At 34.2% G+C, this 20,707-nt stretch overlaps 3 protein-coding genes across 5 annotated transcripts; 1 reads left to right on the top strand and 2 right to left on the bottom strand.

Annotated features, from left to right (window-relative positions):
* Window positions 1-1,506: 1,506 nt before the first annotated feature.
* LOC117912951 (amino acid permease 8-like) lies at window positions 1,507-4,812 on the bottom strand. The gene is made up of 7 exons (XM_034827768.1): window positions 4,104-4,812; window positions 3,299-3,523; window positions 3,122-3,215; window positions 2,815-3,032; window positions 2,586-2,725; window positions 2,218-2,445; window positions 1,507-2,046 (listed from the first exon to the last, which is right to left on the bottom strand). The coding sequence occupies exons 1-7, from the start codon at window positions 4,222-4,224 to the stop codon at window positions 1,822-1,824; spliced, it is 1,251 nt and encodes a 416-aa protein (XP_034683659.1). The 5' UTR covers window positions 4,225-4,812; the 3' UTR covers window positions 1,507-1,821.
* Window positions 4,813-6,459: 1,647 nt separating this feature from the next.
* On the bottom strand, window positions 6,460-13,038 carry LOC117912950 (putative RNA methyltransferase At5g10620). Of its 3 annotated transcripts, none has more exons than XR_004651065.1 (7): window positions 12,927-13,038; window positions 12,297-12,439; window positions 11,609-11,675; window positions 11,094-11,171; window positions 10,114-10,259; window positions 6,945-7,068; window positions 6,460-6,569 (listed from the first exon to the last, which is right to left on the bottom strand). XR_004651065.1 is itself a non-coding variant. In XM_034827766.1 (7 exons), the coding sequence occupies exons 1-6, from the start codon at window positions 12,993-12,995 to the stop codon at window positions 9,636-9,638; spliced, it is 543 nt and encodes a 180-aa protein (XP_034683657.1). In that variant the 5' UTR covers window positions 12,996-13,038; the 3' UTR covers window positions 8,774-8,854; window positions 9,595-9,635. The 3 variants fall into 3 exon arrangements, 2 of the variants coding, with proteins under 2 accessions (XP_034683657.1, XP_034683658.1); XM_034827766.1 differs by lacking the exons at window positions 6,460-6,569; window positions 6,945-7,068 and adding exons at window positions 8,774-8,854; window positions 9,595-9,675; XM_034827767.1 differs by lacking the exons at window positions 6,460-6,569; window positions 6,945-7,068 and adding exons at window positions 8,774-8,854; window positions 9,595-9,675 and having other exon boundaries at window positions 12,318-12,439.
* A 909-nt stretch (window positions 13,039-13,947) lies between these two features.
* On the top strand, window positions 13,948-18,904 carry LOC117912948. Its single transcript, XM_034827764.1, has 5 exons — window positions 13,948-14,493; window positions 15,100-15,249; window positions 15,386-15,466; window positions 16,389-17,077; window positions 17,989-18,904. The coding sequence occupies exons 1-5, from the start codon at window positions 13,968-13,970 to the stop codon at window positions 18,694-18,696; spliced, it is 2,154 nt and encodes a 717-aa protein (XP_034683655.1). The 5' UTR covers window positions 13,948-13,967; the 3' UTR covers window positions 18,697-18,904.
* Window positions 18,905-20,707: the final 1,803 nt, after the last annotated feature.

Genomic DNA, 20,707 nt, shown 5'->3' with positions numbered 1-20,707 from the left:
AGAGAATTTAAGATATATATCTTTAGAAGAGCTAGCTGTCAGTGGATATATATCATATGCAGAAAAGATAAAAAGACGAGGATAGGTGCATCAGCTGGCATCAACAGCATCTAACGTGTAGAAAAATCAACAAAGAAATCAAAGTACATTCTTCTAAACAGAGTGTGTTCAAACTTTGAGAAGTCGACAGCCGATAGGTTTGAAACTGTGTAGCATAACCCCATGGAGACCACACCAAAACCCTATGTAATAGTAATATAACTCTCCCGGCCAGACTGACTAAGAACCACCAAAACCTCTCTCATGGAAGGCCTAGTTTGAACACAGCCCTCATTTCTTCCAAGTACATTCTTCCACATTTTATATAGAAATTATGACTGTTCTCTGTTTGTTCCAATTCCAAATGCCATCTTAGTTAAACGGTGTCTCATTAATTGATTGTATTTGATAACATAAATTACTAATTACGACCGTCTCACAACCACTAAGTTGATCGTTGAGATTAGACTTATAACCTTTAAAGCAGAACAAAATAATTGATTTTTGCAATTTTATGATTTTATTTTTTTATTTTTATTTTAATTCCTCAAAAACATGGCCGGAGTTCCATTGACACACTTTGCCCGGTCGCCCCTTGATTTTCCATGCAAGGGTTTCAAGGAAGGGCTTTAAGAGCGTGAGGTAAATATCTTCTTTTATCTGAAAAGAGTAGGTTTGGGTATTTTGGGCCTGGCTGAGGATTTGGTTTAGATTGGATTTGCGATTTGGTCTGTGTTATTGAGTTATTAAATATTGATTCATGCTTATTGATTGGCCTGTTGGATATTGATTTGGGTTTATTGATTTTGGATGTGGATTTACATTCAAATATGAATTTTAGGCTAGTGGCTTGTGTGATTTGGGCTTGGAGGTATTGGTTTTAATTTGATTTGTTGGGCTTGGGTTTTGATTTTCGACATGGGCTTCGAGCTTGGTATTGGGCATTGATTTTGATTGGTTTGAGTTTAATTAAGGAACCAACCTGAATCCATTATGCACTTGATGAAGAGGTACAGATCTTCTAAGGAGGGGCATCTACTTTCCTGTAATATCTCAGACGATGGGAGCAGGAGAGAGCGGGTTCTATTTTATTCAAAGATATGTTTAAAAGGAACAGACACTTTGTCTTATATATACCCTTTATGTCTTAGGGACCATACCCTTTGGACTATTAGGTCTCGCGAGTCTTAGGCCCATCATCTAAGACCCGTGATGGCATTGGGCTCTACACATAAGGTGGCTCATACTTTAGAAAACCGATACAAAACAAATACGGTAAAGGCGAATAGCTTAATCATGAACTATGTAACATATATGTGCGCCCATATTTTAACATGAACAACCCCTACACTTAATTATTTAAGTATAGCATCTCAAGATTGCAGAACATGTCCAATTTTATGCATGCTTGCAAGAAGCCAGTACATCGCTAGCATAAGCTGTTTGATCATTTCTACATAGGCACTGTTGCATTATTGTTTAATTAGGAGTGCTTGAAGATATGGAGAGCCTCAGCAAACCCTTCAATGGAGCCGCAGGCTGCAGCCAAGGCCACAAGCAGACACACAAAGTTCAGTGACTGCAGCCCAAACCACCTAATTGTCCATCGACTGATCTTCTTTTGCACAATGTAAATATTCACTGGGAAGTAAACTGTCAGTGGCCAGTAACTAATAGCCCCAAGCAGTGCCAGCACTTCATTGAAGTAGGGCAATGCCAAAGCCAGCAAAGTTATAATCACTACAAACATGCTTCTCCAAGTCAGCCTTAACAAATTGATACTCATGTTGAAGTTTTTCTTCCCAGTTCTAAGTATGGCAATGCCAAAGCCAGCAAAGTTATAATCACTACAAACATGCTTCTCCAAGTCAGCCTTAACAAATTGATACTCATGTTGAAGTTTTTCTTCCCAGTTCTTATGGGGTACTCAGCAATTACAAACTTGGACCTTGGCCACCACCTTCTCATCTGTGATTCAACTGCACCAAACACTGGTTGTGAAATCACCTGTAACAAGTTACATGTTCCATTTAGGGGGCTTCAATCTTTATCTCAGCCTGATTAGCATGGTCTTGTTTTCTGCTTAATTTTAATTCAGAATTTCATTCGTTTTTGCTTGTCATATTACTAATCCAACAGTTCCATCTAGAAGAATGGTTTTGGAAAATGTGTTTTCACCTGGTATGCTCCCACAAGGTGCATCACAATGAAGGTGTTGGCCAAGTCGATGAGCCAGAAGGGCTCGTAAAATCCAAAGCCAGTTAGCATGTTGCCATGGGCGTTGTTCCCGAATGCAGCATAGCCAAAGCAAGCACAAATCAAGTAGAATAAGGTTGTTGTTGACACACTTATCATGTTAGCCTTCTTCATTACTTGGATTTCTGACCCTGAAGATTTCAATGTATCCTGAAAATTGCTAAGTTAATTAACAAAAATCCATTATGAATATACTCTTTACGGGGTTGCTATGTTCCTTGGTTTTTAGGTGGAAATTAATCAAAGCATTTTTGCCCAACTAAAGCTTTGAATAATATGTTTCTGTTTGCCTGGATTTCAAGCAGAATTGCAGAGTATGAGCTGCATAACAACATGTCTCCAATTGCTCTGAACATCCTCCACATCTTCTGAGCTGCAGTTATGCCCGGCCCAACCTCAACACCAGTCACACTGGTCCTCTTTCGATGCCCTGTTTTAGTGGCAGATTTAAGTGGAAGAACAAGGCCAAGGAAATAATTTCCAAATTCAAATCATTGGCAATAATCAAAATTTTATTACCTGAGATGACAGTTGAAAAGGCGAGTGCAGCTCCAATTGAGGCATACCCGAAAGATGTAACTGTTGCTATGACAGACAACCCCCACATTTCACCAATATCCGGTATCTGAGACACCACGATTTCAAAGAGTCCCATCCCTATCATGTATGGTTTATCCGAAACCTCGCAAGGGGCTTCATGGCCTCTTTTGTGGAAGCAATTCGATTTCTGTATAGCCCTGAAACACACATTTCCTAATTAGCACAAAATCACTATTCACACATTCATAAATGCAATGGCCTCTCACTCTATTTATGGACAGCTTACACCATGCTTACTGCTGCAGTGATGGTATAGCCTATTGCCAGTCCAATTAGGAGGCTGTATTGAGCCAACCCACAAGCCATATACATTTTTCCACCTGAATTTTAGAGAAATTTAATAAAAAAATTTACAATATGACTTGTAATATACATGTGTATTGAGAGTGTGGATTAACAATACCTAGATTGGCTTTGACAGCCTGCATATAAGTATAGTTTCTCGTGCCAGTGATTGGGCATCTGTAACATTCTGCTAAGAGATTGGAAGTGTAGAATGTGATGCTGCCAAATATTATAAGAACTGATACACCAACCCATCCAAGCTGCGCCAGGCTCCAGGCGAGAGAGAGCACTCCAGCGCCTATAACAGCTGTTATTACGAGTGCACATGCTGTCCACAGAGACCCTAAATATATGCATCAAAATGATAATTATCAGGCGTGCTTAGAGCATATTTAGGAGTTATTTTGAGAGGGTTTAAGCGTTTTCAAATTTTTGAAAGCACGTACTTATAGACAGCTGATTCTTCCAAAAATTGCTTTTTTTTTTGTTTTAAAAAACCTCACTAAAAACATTAGTAAACACTTTTTGGGTTTATATGATCAAGTACTAGCAATTCTAACTGAAAGCATTTTTAATGAAACTACTACTAAACAAAAGCGTTATCAGGTAAAAGTGCTCTAATCAAAATCATGCTCGAAGAGGGTGTGTTATTAATTGAAATTAACTTCATCTATGATCCACACAGTGACATACTTCGCTATTTTTTGTTCCAAAAAAATTAGCAGTATCAAATTAATTACAAGAGAGAGAAAAGAAAGATGAATAAAAGTCAATTAATGAGATCCTATCAATCCAAACCAGTAACACACCTAGAACGAGAAAGAAGTTTGCCCGTTGTTGAGAAGAAGAGAAATACAACTTGGATTAAGAAAAAAAGGGGGGGAAAGAAACCGTGCTTAATGTACAAGCAACCAAAAGCATACCAGTTCTTCTGGGTCTGCCATCATCGTCCAAATCTGCATCTGCAACTTTGTGAGAACCCAAACCAGATTCACAGACCTCATTCTGAATACCTCTATTATCATCAACCTCACTTGCCATCATCTCCTTCCGTTATCTACTTAGCAACCAAATCTGCACCAGGAAAATTAAGGGTCATTAGTTTAGCTTTGAAACTCTACAAACCCCATATGAAAAGGTTGAAAATATTAGAGGGGAAAGGAACAGAAGGTTGAGTAAATCTCTCACTTGTGCTGCGACCCAAGTCTGGAAATGAAAACACACTCAAGACTCAGAAGATGAGTTCTGCATTTATGGCTTCATCATCAGTTTCTTGGGGAAGAAAACAAATTTCTTTTAATTAAACATTTATATCATATGCCATTTCTGAGAAAGCCAAGCACTAGTTACATTACTCTGCTGTATGATTTAGCATCTATTTATTGCAAATCCGTCTAGATTTTAAAAGTGAAAAAGGCATTTGAATTTAGTTGCAGGCTGTAAACACATTCACCTATTGTGTTGTATAAACACTTCATTCAAAATATCTTTTTTCCTTTTTCATCTTTGGTCTATGCAAGTGGCAGTACACGATTACTATTAGAAGTCGTTGTCTCCTGACTTAGAAGGTGTTCAATAAATTAAACTTATCACTTGTTACTTGGTTTTTACTTTATGATTAAACTTATTTAATTTTTTTTAATTTATAAAATTAATATATTTAAATTTATTGATTTTAATTAATATTTATTTTCATTAATCTTAAATAATAAATTTTGTCTATTAAACCTAAAAATATTATAAATACATAAAATAATTACAAAATATTCACAGTTAAAAAAGGAATTATGAACTTAGGAGTCATAAAAGAGAAACTTTCATTAAATGTAAGTAAAATAATTAACTTTGTTAACCTTAATAAAATACAGATTGATGATTGCAAATAATAGTTTTCAGATGAACTTTAATATTGTTCTTGAAAGGATTCGATATTGATTATCTTTTATTAAGAGAGTGTTTTTAAGGACATCATTGTTTTTAAACTTATATTTTCATCAAGTACACCTTAATCCTAATTCAATTAATATTCATCAGTGCCAAAAATTATAAATTAAGAATTTTATTCTTTCCAAATTAATTTGTCAACCTTGTAAGGATTACCAAGCTTGGGATGACTTGAGGAGTTTAGGAGTTGTTCTCTTGAAGTGTATTTAGAGAGAGTCCTTTGGAATAATCTAAATCGATGATTAGAATTATAAATTCGTTCAAATGATGAAATATTCAATGTTATAATTATACATACACTAATTTTTCAAGTATCATTTTCCTAAATGTCTTTTAATATTTATATTTTTTAAACGTTCGGCATGTCATCTTCTTGAAGTAAATGATAACTTTTTATGATAAAAAAGACACCCCTTGAACTTATGTAGTCGTGTTCTCGACGACACGGCATCTAGTTCATATTCTCAAGAATACGATTACAATAGAGCCTTCGATATAAGGAATTTATGTCATGTTGATAGTTTATAACGGGCCCTCCCTGAAGGCCACCACAATAATGATTTATCCAAATTATCAAAATAAATTCGTCAAGTTAATTCCTATTGTAGAACTAAAGTTTGGAAACCAAGCGATATTACTACTGAGAGGTATTACTACTGTGTGAAATGCCCAGTGGATTTACCTTTCAAAGAGACAGACCTCTCCATCAAGCAAACCCAAAGCTGAAAAGGACACCTGCTTCTCACAATGTCAGGGGCTTCAATAACCTGAATCATTTCCCTTGCTTTGGAAAGGGTACACTACGTCCCACTCTGAACAACGTTTGATTAAACTAAAAATATTGAAGAATTTAACTTCAAGTCAACTTCTCAAGAACTTTACAAGTCGCATAATTCAAACAGGGTGATGCATTTCCACATAATAAGAAGGATATACTATGTTGAGAAAGCAGATAGTATTGAACTTTACAAGTCAACCTCACTCTCACCCCCATACTGGAATTCCAATGCTCCAAGCCTCAGTTCAGGTGGCTCAAATACAACTTGAATCCATTTATCATCCAAGGCCTTCAGTTTTCCTACAAGCATATTCATATGGAAATTCAGCATTAATTGAGATGATGCAGCATTCAATTGGTTTTCAAGGAGAAAACAAATTCCAAATAAGAAAATACGAGTTTCCTCTACATTGGTACTCTGGATTTTCGCATTTCTATTTTTAGATTGAAATTTACAATAGATTTACCTTTCAAAGAGACCTCTACATCAAGGAAACCCAAAGCAGAAAAGTACACTTTGTTTCTCACGATATCAGGGGCTTCAACAACCTGAATCATTTCCTTTGCTTTGAAAAATAACCGGCCGAATGCAGTCCTATAGCCACCCCCAGGTGAGGTTGGATTTGAACAGTACACTACGTCCCACTCTGGACAGCATTTGATTAAACTATAAATATTAAAGAATGTAACTTGAAGTCAACGTCTCAAGAACTTTAAAAATCATATGATTCAAACGGAGTTATGCATTTCCACATAATAGCAAAGCATAAATACCATATTGAAAAGTGTGTTTTAGTTGACACAGAAGGAAAGCAAATACAAGAATGCCCACTGGTTTCTAAGCACTTGGATTGTGCATATATAAAATATTTGATCCATTGCAACACTTAACTCGAGATAGGAATTTTAATTCTTATTCTACTTGTTACGTAAACATAAAAACTCCAAAGAAAAGGTTGGTGCCAGAAACAAATAATAACTCAATGAGCATGGAAGTTCTAGGATTCAATTACAAAACTTGATGGCACTTTTTGAATTTTACCTCCAAAGATAAGAGGGCATTTTACTGGCTCTGAAACACAATATTTCTGCAATTCTTGAGCAACTTCAGCTACCTCTTTATGTTTGTCTTTAGTTAGCAAAACTCCTCGATCTGTTTGTGCAACCTATTGAAGATATAGAACTCAGTGTCCACAACAATCAAATTTTAGAAAAGCGAAACATGACGCCACAAAATGAAATTGCAAAGATATTACCATCCCCAAATAGAAAACCCCAGACAATTTGAAATTAAAAATATCACAGCATAGTCATTAATAAGCATTCATTACAAAGCCAGTGGCACCCTAGGCCAAAGCCACCTGATGAAGGAGAGCAAGTCACAGATATAGAGTCCAGGAACCTCCCCCACCCAAAAGGAAAAAGGGGTCTGACTATGAAGACCAGAAGGAAAACCCATCAACTAACTGAATCTAGTTTACCAAGTAATCCTTGAACCAGCAGGGGACCCAAGTATACTGTGATAAATCCTTGTACTACACTCCTTCCAAATACAGAAAAAGAAGAAGTAAAAAAAAAAGGTGGAGCCCTCTCCCAGCTTTAGACTCAATTATTTACCACCTTAAAAGGCAACTGCTACAAAAGATCAACCACCATATCTGGAATCACTCAACTTTACACCAAAGGCACAATAAACAAAAAACTCCGAAGCTATATGTATCCAAGCATCATATGCATGCTTGCATTATCACGTTACCTATATATGAATGCATGTATGCATGTATGTGAATGCACACATACAAATTTCACAAAGACCAATGGTATTGATTCTATTGAACTATTGCATATATATTTACAAAAGCCAACAGCCAAAAGATACCAAACAGTAAAAGAGAAAAGAGAAAAGGGTGTTTCACCATCAACATTCAAATCCTGTGTACAATTAAAATTAGTACTTTGATTCTTGTTCTACTAATCTTATTATTGGAACTTGTAAAAGCCAAATTCCATCCCAACAAGCTTAAAAATTCCAGGGGAATTGAATGGCCCATTTTATTTTAGATAGTATTTGAAGCAACAAATCCTTCATTTGTAATGGAAGAATCAAAGAAAATTGAAGATTTCATCAATGTTGATGGAGTAGAATTAGCCTTAGAATTGGAAATGTCACAAATTCTCCTTTTGCTACCATGTTTTGAAAATGCTGCTTCCATTTTCTTCAATGGACCAGTTCACAAAGATTTATTTGCATAAAAAATTATAAATGGAACAATAGGGCGATTCAATATGAACAGATATCCAAACATGCCTTTACTGAATACATATCTGAGCGCTTCCCAATCCACTACTCCAATCGCTGCACACAAAAAGCCTACAGCACCAGTATCCATCTCTAGCACTCAACCTCCCAAAAACAAAGACTAAAAACAGAATCACACCCAGGAATAGTAAACAAAAATCAACCTAAATCCCCGTTTGGAAATAATTAAATAATCTAATTGCTTCTCATTCCTCAAATTTCATGACTTGAAAAAGAAGACGCGATCTTCCACAATCCATTTTCTTAAAAATTAACAACTTTAAAATAATAATAATAATAATAATAATAATAATAATCCAACTCCTTTCCATTTCTTAAATTCCTTTTCTCTTTTGCAGCTTTCTCAGGAACTAAACAGGAGCAACCGAATCAGTAAACCCTAAACGTAAACCTAAACCTAACCTGACCTTGGAAAGAATTGAGGCGACGAGATCGTCCGGACTGGTCCGCACTTCCGGGCTGGAGACGGAGATCGAAGCGAAGACTCTTCCGTTCTTGTGCCGCCGACGATGAAGAGGAATCGAGACGATCAATGGCGAATTCGAACGAGATTAGGGTTTGTGGTTTGGAGAATTCACAGGCTCTGAAAGAGGAGGAGAGCACAGCTGAAGAAGCCATGGCTGAGCTCGTCGCTGCAGATAGAGCAAAATTTATTATTATTATTATTATTATTATTATTTATTTTATGGTGGTGACGTGGCGCCACGTAGGTCTGGAAATCAAAAGCGGGGCATGTAATTCAATGCCTGCCTTACCTGCTGCCACGTCGTCCAGCTTTTGTGTTTTTCTTTATCTCATTGAGTTAGCTTTGAATGGCCATGGTTGCCAAGAAAATATTTTTTATTTTTTATTCTTAAAATAAAAATTAACATTAGGATAGTCAAACATGCTTTCATAGTTAAAATATATTTCTTATTTTTTTGTTTTTAGGAATCAAATGTCTTTTATAAAGTAGTATAGAAATTATTAAGTACATAACTTATGTACTTAAAAATATTTTTAAATTTTTTTTCAAAATTTGAGAAATAAAAATTTTCTACTTCAATAAATTTTTTTTTTTTTTTAAATTAAGAATGTAAGTTAAATCTTTGTTTTTGGGTACAAGACTAATTGTATAAGAGTTTTTATTTCAAAAATAAAATAAAAATAAAATGTTGATCCACACACCATGATAATTAAAAGTTTTTTATATCCTTTTTTAAAAAAAAATATTTCCAATGGATAAACATACTAGGTTTATCCTAATCTAACACACCCTTTTTTTTTTAAGATTCAAAAAAAAAATTATCTATATATATAGCTAATACAAAAGACAATCAGAAGAAAAAGAAGATTAGACCATGTAGAGAAAGAGAGAGAGTGTGTTTATTACCATAATACATTTATATGATTCAGCTCACACAATAGAAATTGTTAACGATGGTATTTTTGCCCTTTTAGAATTGTCCATGCCCTAAAAGTACAAACAATAAAGTAATCATTATTCTACTTCACTAAGTGAAGAACATGTTATTGCAGAACTTCACAAACAATCAAAAGACATTAAACCCTAATATGACCTTAACCAACCTGGACCACAGACAGAATATGGTGTAGACACAATGAAGTCAAGATATTGCAATGCGTTAGAAATAAAAATAAAAATAAAAAGTATTCACTTCCCATACTTGATCTAAACCTTGCATTTTCTGGTAATCTTATTTAAGGCAAAGCTTTCCTGATCATATTTGCAAAGAAATACGATATCCAATATGGTATTTCTTCATCTTTCATAATACACAAATGTGTATTTAAGTTTAATTCCTAGCAAGATTCATAAGCTCATATTTAAAAAATATGAAACTAAACGGTACTGGATCCAAAATACAATTGCAATTTACAACATCCTTACCGGTAAAGTTGTTCCATGAGCACAAGTAGAGCAATTTGGTGATTTAAGACCATTGAAGACAACTTGATCGATATGTTAGCACGTTTTCTCAATTGCTCTCCATGACCATAAGGTCCACCGATGCAAAATGATAACCTTGCAGCTCCCTGAGAAACAGAAGTAATAAAAAGCTACCAACATGAAAGTCTTTAAATGTAATGCTTAAATCATATATATATGTATCAAGAAGTTGCAAATCAACCTATTAAAACCACAAAGAAAAAAAAGTTGCAAATCAAGACATGGGGTAGCTGCATAGGCACATGTTTTCAGATGCATCACAGGTCCTATCTAGGATGCAAGTTGAGATTAGTTTTGATCTCAACTAGCTATTTGGTCACTTACAGATTGCAAGGGCCCAAGGAATTGGATTGGAATAATTACCCAGCTTGATATCTAAGATCCAAGGGTGTGGAATTACGTAGACATTGATTAAGGTATATGAAATTAAAATCTTTCAGGTAACTGCAAGACATAAAAGTCAAATTCATCAAACTGAGAAGTAGAAAAAGCAAACTTATTTTGCCCATCTGGCCAGCAGTACAGTGTTTCCCCTAAGATAATAATTGAACCCCAAGTAATCAAGGCATAGGAGCATGATATCAATTGTGTGCTCAAATCCTAACAGTTTAAGCTTCTAGGGAAGAGGGCAACTTAGACATGGTATCAAAGCTATCCCCCTCACCCCCTACATACACTCTCCCATCACAGTCCATGGAAGATGAAATATTTTATAGTAAACATAGATAATTTTGCACTATACAATATTCATTGACATCCAAACATCTGCATATACGTACTTCTAGGATATGGTATGAAAGCATTAAATGATCTGCTTCATGCAGTGTGCATGCACATCCACTAGAATAAGAAAATATCCATTTCCAAGTATATATAGGTTTGTGCTTGAAGAATATTTAAATAGACAAAGTCGCCCATACTGTATTCCCGACATCTCTGAGTAACTCAGCCATCTGTATGGATCCAAGGTCTAACCCATGCTCATCCAACATCACAACCTACAATTAAATAACAATGGAGTGGAGATAAGAACATGCAATCAAGCTTCGAACAAACAAAAAGAAATCCTTCCTGCAAGTATTTTAAAGGTCCCCCGGGAACTCTTGTAGAAATGGAGGTGCTACATTTTTGTTTTAGAAGCATTGCAGTTACAAATCCATCTTCTGGAATGAATTCAATAACGTTTCAGAGTTTGAAAACATGGAGATTCAACTAAAACATGAAATCAAGAAAAACAAATTTTGATGAACAGACAAATAATTGTTTTTCTTAATAATAGTGTCAGCAGATGTTCAAGTAACTTTTCTTTTTTTCAATTTTTTGGGTGTTTGCAAAAGAAATTATCCTTAGGAAGCACCAAGTAAGATTACCGCAGTTAACAATCAAAAATCAAATTAACATAGTGATAATGCCCAAATGGTGTTTGAGATCATACCCAATCGTCAGGCCGGATGAGACCCATGACTGCTGTATCTTCATTTTCAACCTGAGCTTTCACATCGCTGCCATGTATGACAAAGAGTTACAACATAAACCATTTCTGAATAAACCAATGATCTATAAAAAAAAGTCTCCAGTAAGTATTTCCTGTACTATCAGTCAACACATGCAACAGAGGGAAAGGTCCTGGTGGCAGAAAGTTTCATCATGTGATAACGGTTTAGGGTCTGCCTTGAGATGGATGATAAATAGTTCAGGCTTCCAAGAATCAATGGTGGCATACTACTGTAGAAAAGGAAGGGCTAAAAGCCCGACCTTCCATCTCAAAGACAGAAATTAAATTAAACAAACAAAATTAGTTGAAGATTGCAGTTTCAAAATCTCCTCAATTTTACTTTTAAAACATACAGGATTTGGAGATTAGAAGGAACTCAACAATTATTTCTGCATATATCTATAGAATGCTCATCCATATTTTTCACTTTATAAAATTGTGATTTGGGTGAAGATGCTTCCACTTCTGCAACAACATCTAAGACACATTTATTCAATGAAAACTAATCAAAAGAAACACATGCAGATAAACAAATTATATCAATATTTACAATCCTCATAACATAGAATTAAAATTTAGCAAAATCAGTCAACCATTTAAGTCAGATGATTCCAATGAAGCAACAAACCGAGCATTTTTAGGATTTGACCTGATTTGGATATCATCCGCGCTGCAGTAGTATTTCAGCTTCTCAATGTACTCATCGACAATGAGTTGTACCCCACGGGATCTCTTTTTCCCTACTGTTAATATCCGTATGGGAACCGGTCTCTGCGCAAACACAAAAAACAATTTGCCATCAAACCTTAAAGATGAAGAAGAAATCTCAATTTCTGCTGTTTGTTTGTCACGAAAAATAAGAAGGAAAACAAAATCTGATACAACTTTCCCTCCGAGTTTCTGAGAAAAGTAAATTCAACCAGTGCTGTTCATTGCAACTGAGCCGAAATCTGAAAGAAACCGTTTCGGAATTTACATAATCGATAGGAAATCGTTAAGTCACAATCAAAATTTTGTGCGACGGTTGAGTTTTGGGAAAAAAACCTAAGAACAAGTTCAGCTTTTGGTTGTTTGATTCATCACTAAAATTTAAAATAAAATTATTGTAATATTAATAATGATGCTCCGTTCGGAAACAGAGAAAATGTTGGAACTGAAATCAAAATCTTACATATTCATTGTTTGGAATCCGAGAAAACAAGATTGTAAAAAAATAAATAAATTTATATGAAGTGAGGTTGAGTTGAGTTAACTGTACCACCGATTCAGGCGTGTGTCTCTGTCTCTGACGAAGAATATTTGAACAGAGGGAGAGCGAAATCGCCATTTCCTTCTACTCTTTGCTGTTTACAGTTTCTCCACAGAATGAGACTGAGCCATCTGAGAGAAAGACGAAGGTTTCTAGCAAACGACGTCGTTTGAAGTTCTCCGTGTCCTTCGAAACTCGGCGCTGTTTAAGTTTCTCCGTTTGTTTGGAGATCAAACGACGCCGTTTGGTTTTCTCCGTACAATTTTTGTGTTCTATCTTCATAATGTTAAGGATGATAAAAATGAGGTAAAGGCAAAACCATGAGAAAATAAGTTGAGAGTGTGGGACCTACATCCATCTAGGTATAACCTCATTTCTCGTCCAAGTATGAATAAAGGTTATCCAGACAGCATCTATATTCATTACATAAGTAATAAATGTTTTGAACGATAACGTCAAGAGCAATTATAAGCATAAATGTCTAACTTTAAATTCAAAAACCGTTATTCGTAAGGCTAATTATTAGAATTTAAAATAGTAAAAAAGTTTATGAAAGACTTTATCAGAAACCATCAACCATTAGAATTTAAGAATAAAAAAAAAAGTTTCCTAAAAAATTATTATTTATTTGTTTCAAAAAAACTAACTTAAGCTTTGAATGGATCTATCCAAAAAAAAACCATCTAGACGCATTTTATTACAAGAGCATTCGTTGTTTGCTTCGAGAAAGTTAATCGGAGTAGAGTATTGTTAGCCCTGTGTATGTCTATATATATATATATATATATATATATATATCAATTTTTCATAGCTGTCTCCACCCCAGATCTTCTATCTTTGATTTACAAGAGGAATATGATGCTTCGTAGAGGAGAGAGAGAGAGTGCTTCGTAAAGTACAGCATCAAACTTTTACTAACTTACATATCAAGATTCATGTTCAATGAGTGCTTCGTAAGTACAGCATCAAACTTTTATAAACTTATATATCAACATTCATGTTCAATGAAATTGTTTCTAAAGCCATCATCGATCTCTGGTGTGTCCTCCCATGGCGATCATCAAAGATGAAGATGCACTCAACGGACATCTTTACCATGCATTTATGGAAGGAGACGAGGCAGAGGTGATCAAACTCTGCGGAAAAACAGCAGAAGGCCCACTACACAAAATGACTATACATAAGGACACAGTCATTCATGTAGCCTGTGATGCCAAAAGAAGCGATCTTGTGCTTAAGCTGCTGGAAATGTTGCCCAAAGACCATGATCCCAGACAACTCACTGTTAAAAACGATGTCGAAAACACTATACTCCATGAAGCAGCCACGGATAGCTGCCTGCTGCCTGCTGCGGAAGAAATGTTGAGGAGAGCGCCGGAGTTGTTGACGAAGCTCAATGTCTGTGGCGAGATTCCTCTCTTTTGCGCCGCAAGAAATGGGGAGAAGAAGATGTTCAAATTTCTAGTTGGTGAAGTTGAGAAAAGAGGCCCCAAGGAAGAAGAAGGTCTAAAAGGCATTTTCCAGAGGAAAGATGAAACCACTATTCTTCATATTACAATCCTTGCTGAGCACTTCGGTGAGTTCCCATTTGCTCTCTTCCTTCTAGTGCCACTCCCTTCCCCTCGCTAGGCCTCTACGTTTTAGTGTTGGTCTTGTTTAGAAGATGAAGAACACTAAACCTAGGTTTTCTAAAACTGATTTTTTGTTATTTGCAAAATAATAATTTAAAAAAATTACAGTATATATATAATTGCGCTATGGTAATGAATTTAAATTTGGGCGTCACCCTAATGATTTTGGTTATCTTAGAAGGTTTAGTCTATCTTCACTAAACCCAATTAGCTTTTACATGAGATTGTCAAAATCTAATTCAAGAAATTAATTAAAATCATGAGTCTAATTATATTCTTTTTTAATTTTATTTTATTTTCCCCTTTTATAAATAATTGTAAGAAGATTCAATGTGTCGATTTGACTATACACTTTTGATACATTGAGTTTTTAAAAAAATATCAAGTGTTTTATAAAATTAAAAAATACTTTAAAAAAATTAAAAAATCAAGTATGATGCTTTTTAAAAGATTACTTTATGAGTGATTCCCTAAATACACTTTTTATCAAGTACTTCCGATACAAATATTGTCAAACAAACTCTTACTCTTGTTGAAATTTATACTTGTAGACCTGGCTAAGTTGATCGCAACAAAGTATAGTTATATAAGTAATCTAAAAGACGAAGATGGAATGACTGCTCTTCAACTTCTGGCATGCGATTCATCGGCATTTAAAGTTGGAAGAGAATATGGATTTCTAAAGCACTTCATGTCCTCTTGTACAGTATATTTTCCTTCTATGTTTTTTTTTTCCATTTTGTGCAAATTTCCTCTTCTTGTTTCATCATTATTCAGTAGCCAAAATTTTCTCATTTATGATCACAAGTTTGTGGAGTGAATGAAATTGTTTTTCAGGTCTGTCAAGGAAAAAAGAAGAAGATAAGACTAGTCAAGAAGATGATGAAGAGTCCCAAGCCAAAGTTTTATCTTATTCTGGTACATTTTGCTAGTAATATCATATCAGATTTTCATTTAAGAGTGTATTTGAAAGTGATTTTAAAAAACGTTTTTAATCTTTTTAATACTTAAATGATAAAAATTTTGAAGTGTTAGAAAAATTAGAAACACTTCCTAAAATCACTATCAAATAAGTTCTAAATCAAGAGTTTTGGTTTGGATTCTATCCGACCCTTTAATTAATTACTAACTTTGTAACAAATATTAATATGATGACATCTTTGTGATATACTGGTTTATTTACAATTTCTTGGTCTTCTCTTAATCCTTATGTGTGAAAACAAGATAATAGAGTATGATTAGGATTTATGTTTAAAAACAGTTTTCTATTTAAAAAAAAAAACAAAACAGTTTTTCGGGTTGCTGTTTTAAAAAGTAATTGTAAAATATAGAAAATAATTGAAAATAAAATAGTATAGAACAAATTATTTTAAAAAAAAAAAATTATAAAATATGGAGCAGTTTGACCAAATTTCTAAACACAAAAAATAGGATTATATTAAAGATGAAATAGTTCTAAAAATTAGTTTTTGAAAATAGTTTTTTTAAATTGTTATATGATGTTTTATAGAACAAAAATTGTTTAAATTTTTGAATTATTTTTAACATATTTTTTATATATTTTAAAACCAACTTTTATTTATAGTACTTTATTTTTAATCATTCTTTATATTTATATAATTATTTTTTAAACAAACCCTTTAAAAATAAGCCAAAACAACCAAAAAGATGTTATATAGAAATACTTTAATTTTTATTTTTACAAATAAAAAATTATTTTCTATTTTCTAACTAAATTAACAAGCCTAAGTCAAATAAGCTAACTTTTGTTTTTAAAAAAATATAAGGAACTGATTTTGGAAACATTGTCCATAACTGCACGTTTTCATTTGTTGCGAAGCTAAACCACATTGGAGATGGCCCATGTTGAAAGAAGTTAGGAAAAGGAGGGCTAAATATGAATCAGCCTGTGCTCTGGCAAAGTTGTTGATCCAAAAAGACACTTCATGGAAGACCACCGAAGCAGGGGAAGCTCAGAGTAAGCCTAAGCCCCACAAATACAGAAAAGAAGAGAAAGAAGATAGAGGAGCATCAAAGTTATTAACCCCTTCCTTGGATGATCAAATGAAAAAGGCCTCAAAATCTTCCTCCACTGAAAAAATTGATCATGAAGTAGAAGTAGAACAGGAAGAAGAAGAAGAAGAGGAAGAGGAAGAGGAAGAGAAAGGAGATGACAACCAAGAAATATACAAAGATCCCATAACGAGAGGGGAAACTCCATTATTTTTGGCAACAATGTGTGGGAATATAGAGATTGTGGAAGAAATACTGAATGTGCACCCTCAGGCACTTGAGCATATCAATAAAAAGGGGAGGAACATCCTGCATGTAGCCATCAAGTATAGCCAGAAAGAAATATTTGAACTGGTGATGAAGAAGGAAATACTGGCTAGGAGGCTCATAACCAGGACTGACAAGTTTGGGAATACGATACTGCATATGGCTGCAAGAAAGAAGAAGAGAAATTATTTAGCAGAAAACATTCAAAGCCCAGCACTTCAACTGAGAAAGGAGTTGCTCCTATTTGAGGTACTCTCTCTCTCTCTCGGTTTCATCATTCTTGCACTATTCCATTTATTCTCGCATTGGACCAACAATATACATCAACTTAAATTGGATTGAAGTTCTAAACCCTGGCCGATATTAGTCTTCCTTTGGCTCGTACACAAGTAATGTTTTTTGAAAAGAAAATTTTAAATCTAGATTTATTTTCTAAATATTTATTAAGGTGGTGTTTGTTTTTTTACTTAATTCTAAATAGAACCTTAATGCTTAATAGTGTTAAATATTATGTTGTTTGTTTTTATAGTATTTTATTTATATTAAGTATTAAAAAGTAAAAAAAAATTAATATGTTATTTTTTCTATTTAGAAAAAATTACATATTTTGACCTTTTCTATTTAGTAAAAAGTTTATAATAAGTCATGAAAAAGTAGAAAAATAAACAACTTAAATTTTAAAACTAAATTACTTTTAACAAAAAGCCAAAAAACAAATACCACCTAAATTAGTGTTTTTGTACAACATCTTCTACCTTTAATGTTAAAATCACAGTCTATCCACAGTTACATACTATGATTTTTATTCTACTCTTAAAACCACATCACTGTTTATGATAATAGTTAATATATGGACATAAAGATCAAATATTTCACACACAAAGGATTATAAGTTTTTAATGTAATTCGATTAATCATATTTACGTCTACCTACGAGAAATATTTTCCCTCTATTTGTATTTATCATATTTCTCACTCTCCTCGTATTTCTATTCACTTCTTATGATTTATACAAACTTTATCTCATAACTTTTTTCACTCATACCTAAAATGTTTACGAACAGTAACAAAGTCAAGACATTAGTTTAGGGAGACAATTTTAAGACATAAAGTAATGGTTATTCTTACGCATGTGATCGTGTATATACATGTATATGCAGCAGGTGAAGAAAATTTCTCCTACCTATGCCACCAAGCACCTAAACAAAAAGAAGCAAACCCCGGAGGAATTATTTGCCACCACCTATGCTCGACTCCATACCAACGGCAAAGAATGGATACAGCGAACCTCCGAAAACTGCACCATTGTGGCTGTCCTCATCGCTACAGTTGCCTTCGCTGCAGCCTACACAATACCAGGAGGCTCCAATGAAGAAACTGGCCGTCCCATCCTTATCTACGAATCATTCTTCGTGGTTTTCACCTTGACTGACGTACTCTCCCTTACCTTCGCTTTAACGTCAGTGGTCACATTCCTTTCCATTCTCACCTCCTCCTTCCCGATACAAGCCTTCCGGCACTCTCTTCCTCAGAAGTTGATGGTGGGTCTAACGTTGTTGATACTCTCCGTCACCATGATGATGGTGGCGTTTGGTGCAACCATCATCCTCATGGTGAACAACAAGGAAAAATGGAAGCGGATTGGTCTCTACTTGGCTGCATTCTTCCCTGTTACCATCTTCGCCATCTCGTATTCGTCTCTGTACCTGTCGCTTCTGAGCACCGTACCCCACCTGCTGAAGATTGTATGGAAGGCTTGTCCGAGGTACGATTGTGCTCCTCTCCTGTCTTGGGTCCCCAAGTTGTTCCGACCGAAGAGCTCCGCATGGACTTCCAAGCCTCAAACAACTGGTGGTCATCAGGTTTGACAGATCTCTCCCTCTCTCTCTTATTGTAAAGGTAAAAATTGCTGACATGCAACTTTATTCTCTGCTAATTAGCTTTAATTTTTGAGTAAATCTAGACAGGCAGACAAACTTTAACAAAGCTTTGTTAACCTTATAAGAAACGAATTAACAGTACTAACTCATGTGTTTTTAAAGCCAAAATATTGACTCATACCATGGGAAAAATTAATCAAGTGTTCATTTTGTGTATGCTCTGAATTCTCCTAAAGGTTTTTAAATTTTTTAGTGGAAATTTTCTTACTGCACACCTAACTAAAAGTTTAATAACAATTATTGAAACATAATTTTTTGGTCATGTGATCAAATTTAGGGCTCGTTCTTTTGGCAATGATCGATTCTAAAAAACATTTTAAATTTTTTTAATACTTGAAAATTTTTATTATTCAAATATTAGAAAAGATAAAAATATTTTCTAAAGTTACTGCTAAACACACTCTTATTCTTCCACTATTAATAATTAACTTTGTTAACCTTAATAAAATACATGTTGATGACTAAAAATAATAGTTTTCAAATGATCTTTAATATTGTTTTTGAAAAGAATCGATATTGATTATCTTTTATTAAGCAAGTATTTTTAAGGGCACTATTGTTTTTAAACTTATATTTTCATCAAATACAACTTGATCTTAATTCAATTATAATTCATCAGTGCCAAAAATTATAAATTATGAATTTTAACCTTTCCAAATTAATTTGTCAATCTTGTAAGGATTACCAAGATTGGGATCACTTGAGGAGTTTAGGAGTTGTTCTCTTGAAGTATATAGAGAGAATCCTTTGGAATTATATATAATCTAAATCAATGATTAGAATCATAAATTCGTCCAAATGATGAAATATTCAATGTTATAATTGTATGTACACTAATTTTTCGATTATCATTTTCCTAAATGTCTTTTAATATTTATATTTTTTAAGCGCTCACATGTCATCTTTTTGAAGTAAATGATAACTTTTTATAATAAAAAAGATACCCCTTGGACTAGTCGTGTTCTTGACAACATGGCATCTGGTTCATATTCTCAAGAATACGACTATAAGAGAGCCTTCAATATAAGGAACTTATGTCGTGTTGCAAGTTCATAACGGGGCCTCCGTCAAGGCCACCACACAATAATGATTCATCCAAATGATCAAAATAAATTCGTCAAGTTAATTCCTATTGTAGAACTGAAGTTTGGAAACCAGGCAATATTACTACTGAGAGCTATTACTACTGTGTGAAATGGCCAGTGGATTTACCTTTCAAAGAGACAGACCTCTCCATCAAGCAAACCCAAAGCTGAAAAGGACACCTTGCTTCTCACGATGTCAGGGGCTTCAATAACCTGAATCATTCCCTTTCACTACGTCCCACTCTGAACAACGTTTGATTAAGCTATAAATATTGAAGAAGTTAACTTCAAGTCAACTTCTCAAGAACTTTACAGATCGCATAATTCAAACAGGGTGATGCATTTCCACATGATAAGAAGGATATACTATGTTGAAAAAGCAGATTTTGGATGGCACGGAAGTGAAAGCAAATATAAGAATACCCTCAGGTTCCAAAGCAGTTTGGATAGAGCATATGTGCTATAACATTCTACCCATTGCAAGACTCAACTCAAGACTTTGGGACAAAAGTACCCTTTAATAATTTTTAATTCTCATGTCCCATCAAACATTTTATATATAAAAAATTAAGGATAAAAATGTCAAAATAAGATCATATGTGTAATTTAAGGATAAAAATTTAATGGTAACTTTGGGGTATTTTTACCCCTCCAAAGGGTTCTTCAAAAAATTTCTTTTGTTAAAATAAGTGGAGTGATTGGAGAGCTGCATTCAATTACCCAACATACAATTCAGCTTTTGAGTTTAAATGGCACAAAGGAACCATGTGTTACGTATCACACAATGACAACAGTCTGAATGAATTAAATGGCCACTATAAGGATTGGATTGCAGTCCTAGCAATCAATTATCT

The sequence above is a fragment of the Vitis riparia genome, chromosome 4 (assembly GCF_004353265.1).
Source record: "Vitis riparia cultivar Riparia Gloire de Montpellier isolate 1030 chromosome 4, EGFV_Vit.rip_1.0, whole genome shotgun sequence".
Taxonomy (NCBI): Eukaryota; Viridiplantae; Streptophyta; class Magnoliopsida; order Vitales; family Vitaceae; genus Vitis; species Vitis riparia.
Note: the sequence above shows the minus strand (reverse complement) of the source record. Positions and strands in the feature narration are given on the sequence as shown.

What these genes read in the sequence shown, in the direction of transcription:
- LOC117912951 (XM_034827768.1), bottom strand. Translation starts at nt 4,224, where the DNA reads ATGATGGCAAGTGAGGTTGATGATAATAGAGGTATTCAGAATGAGGTC. An exon ending in CAATTCTGCTTGAAATCCAG is followed by an intron (nt 2,446 to 2,585) that starts GCAAACAGAAAC and finishes AGCAATTTTCAG; the next exon opens with GATACATTGAAATCTTCAGG. An exon ending in ACCTTGTGGGAGCATACCAG is followed by an intron (nt 2,047 to 2,217) that starts GTGAAAACACAT and finishes AACTTGTTACAG; the next exon opens with GTGATTTCACAACCAGTGTT.
- LOC117912948 (XM_034827764.1), top strand. Translation starts at nt 13,968, where the DNA reads ATGGCGATCATCAAAGATGAAGATGCACTCAACGGACATCTTTACCAT. An exon ending in AAAGCACTTCATGTCCTCTT is followed by an intron (nt 15,250 to 15,385) that starts GTACAGTATATT and finishes ATTGTTTTTCAG; the next exon opens with GTCTGTCAAGGAAAAAAGAA. An exon ending in AGGAGTTGCTCCTATTTGAG is followed by an intron (nt 17,078 to 17,988) that starts GTACTCTCTCTC and finishes ATGTATATGCAG; the next exon opens with CAGGTGAAGAAAATTTCTCC.
- LOC117912950 (XM_034827766.1), bottom strand. Translation starts at nt 12,995, where the DNA reads ATGGCGATTTCGCTCTCCCTCTGTTCAAATATTCTTCGTCAGAGACAG. An exon ending in GACACACGCCTGAATCGGTG is followed by an intron (nt 12,440 to 12,926) that starts GTACAGTTAACT and finishes GTGTTTGCGCAG; the next exon opens with AGACCGGTTCCCATACGGAT. An exon ending in TCATCCGGCCTGACGATTGG is followed by an intron (nt 11,172 to 11,608) that starts GTATGATCTCAA and finishes ATTTAATTGTAG; the next exon opens with GTTGTGATGTTGGATGAGCA.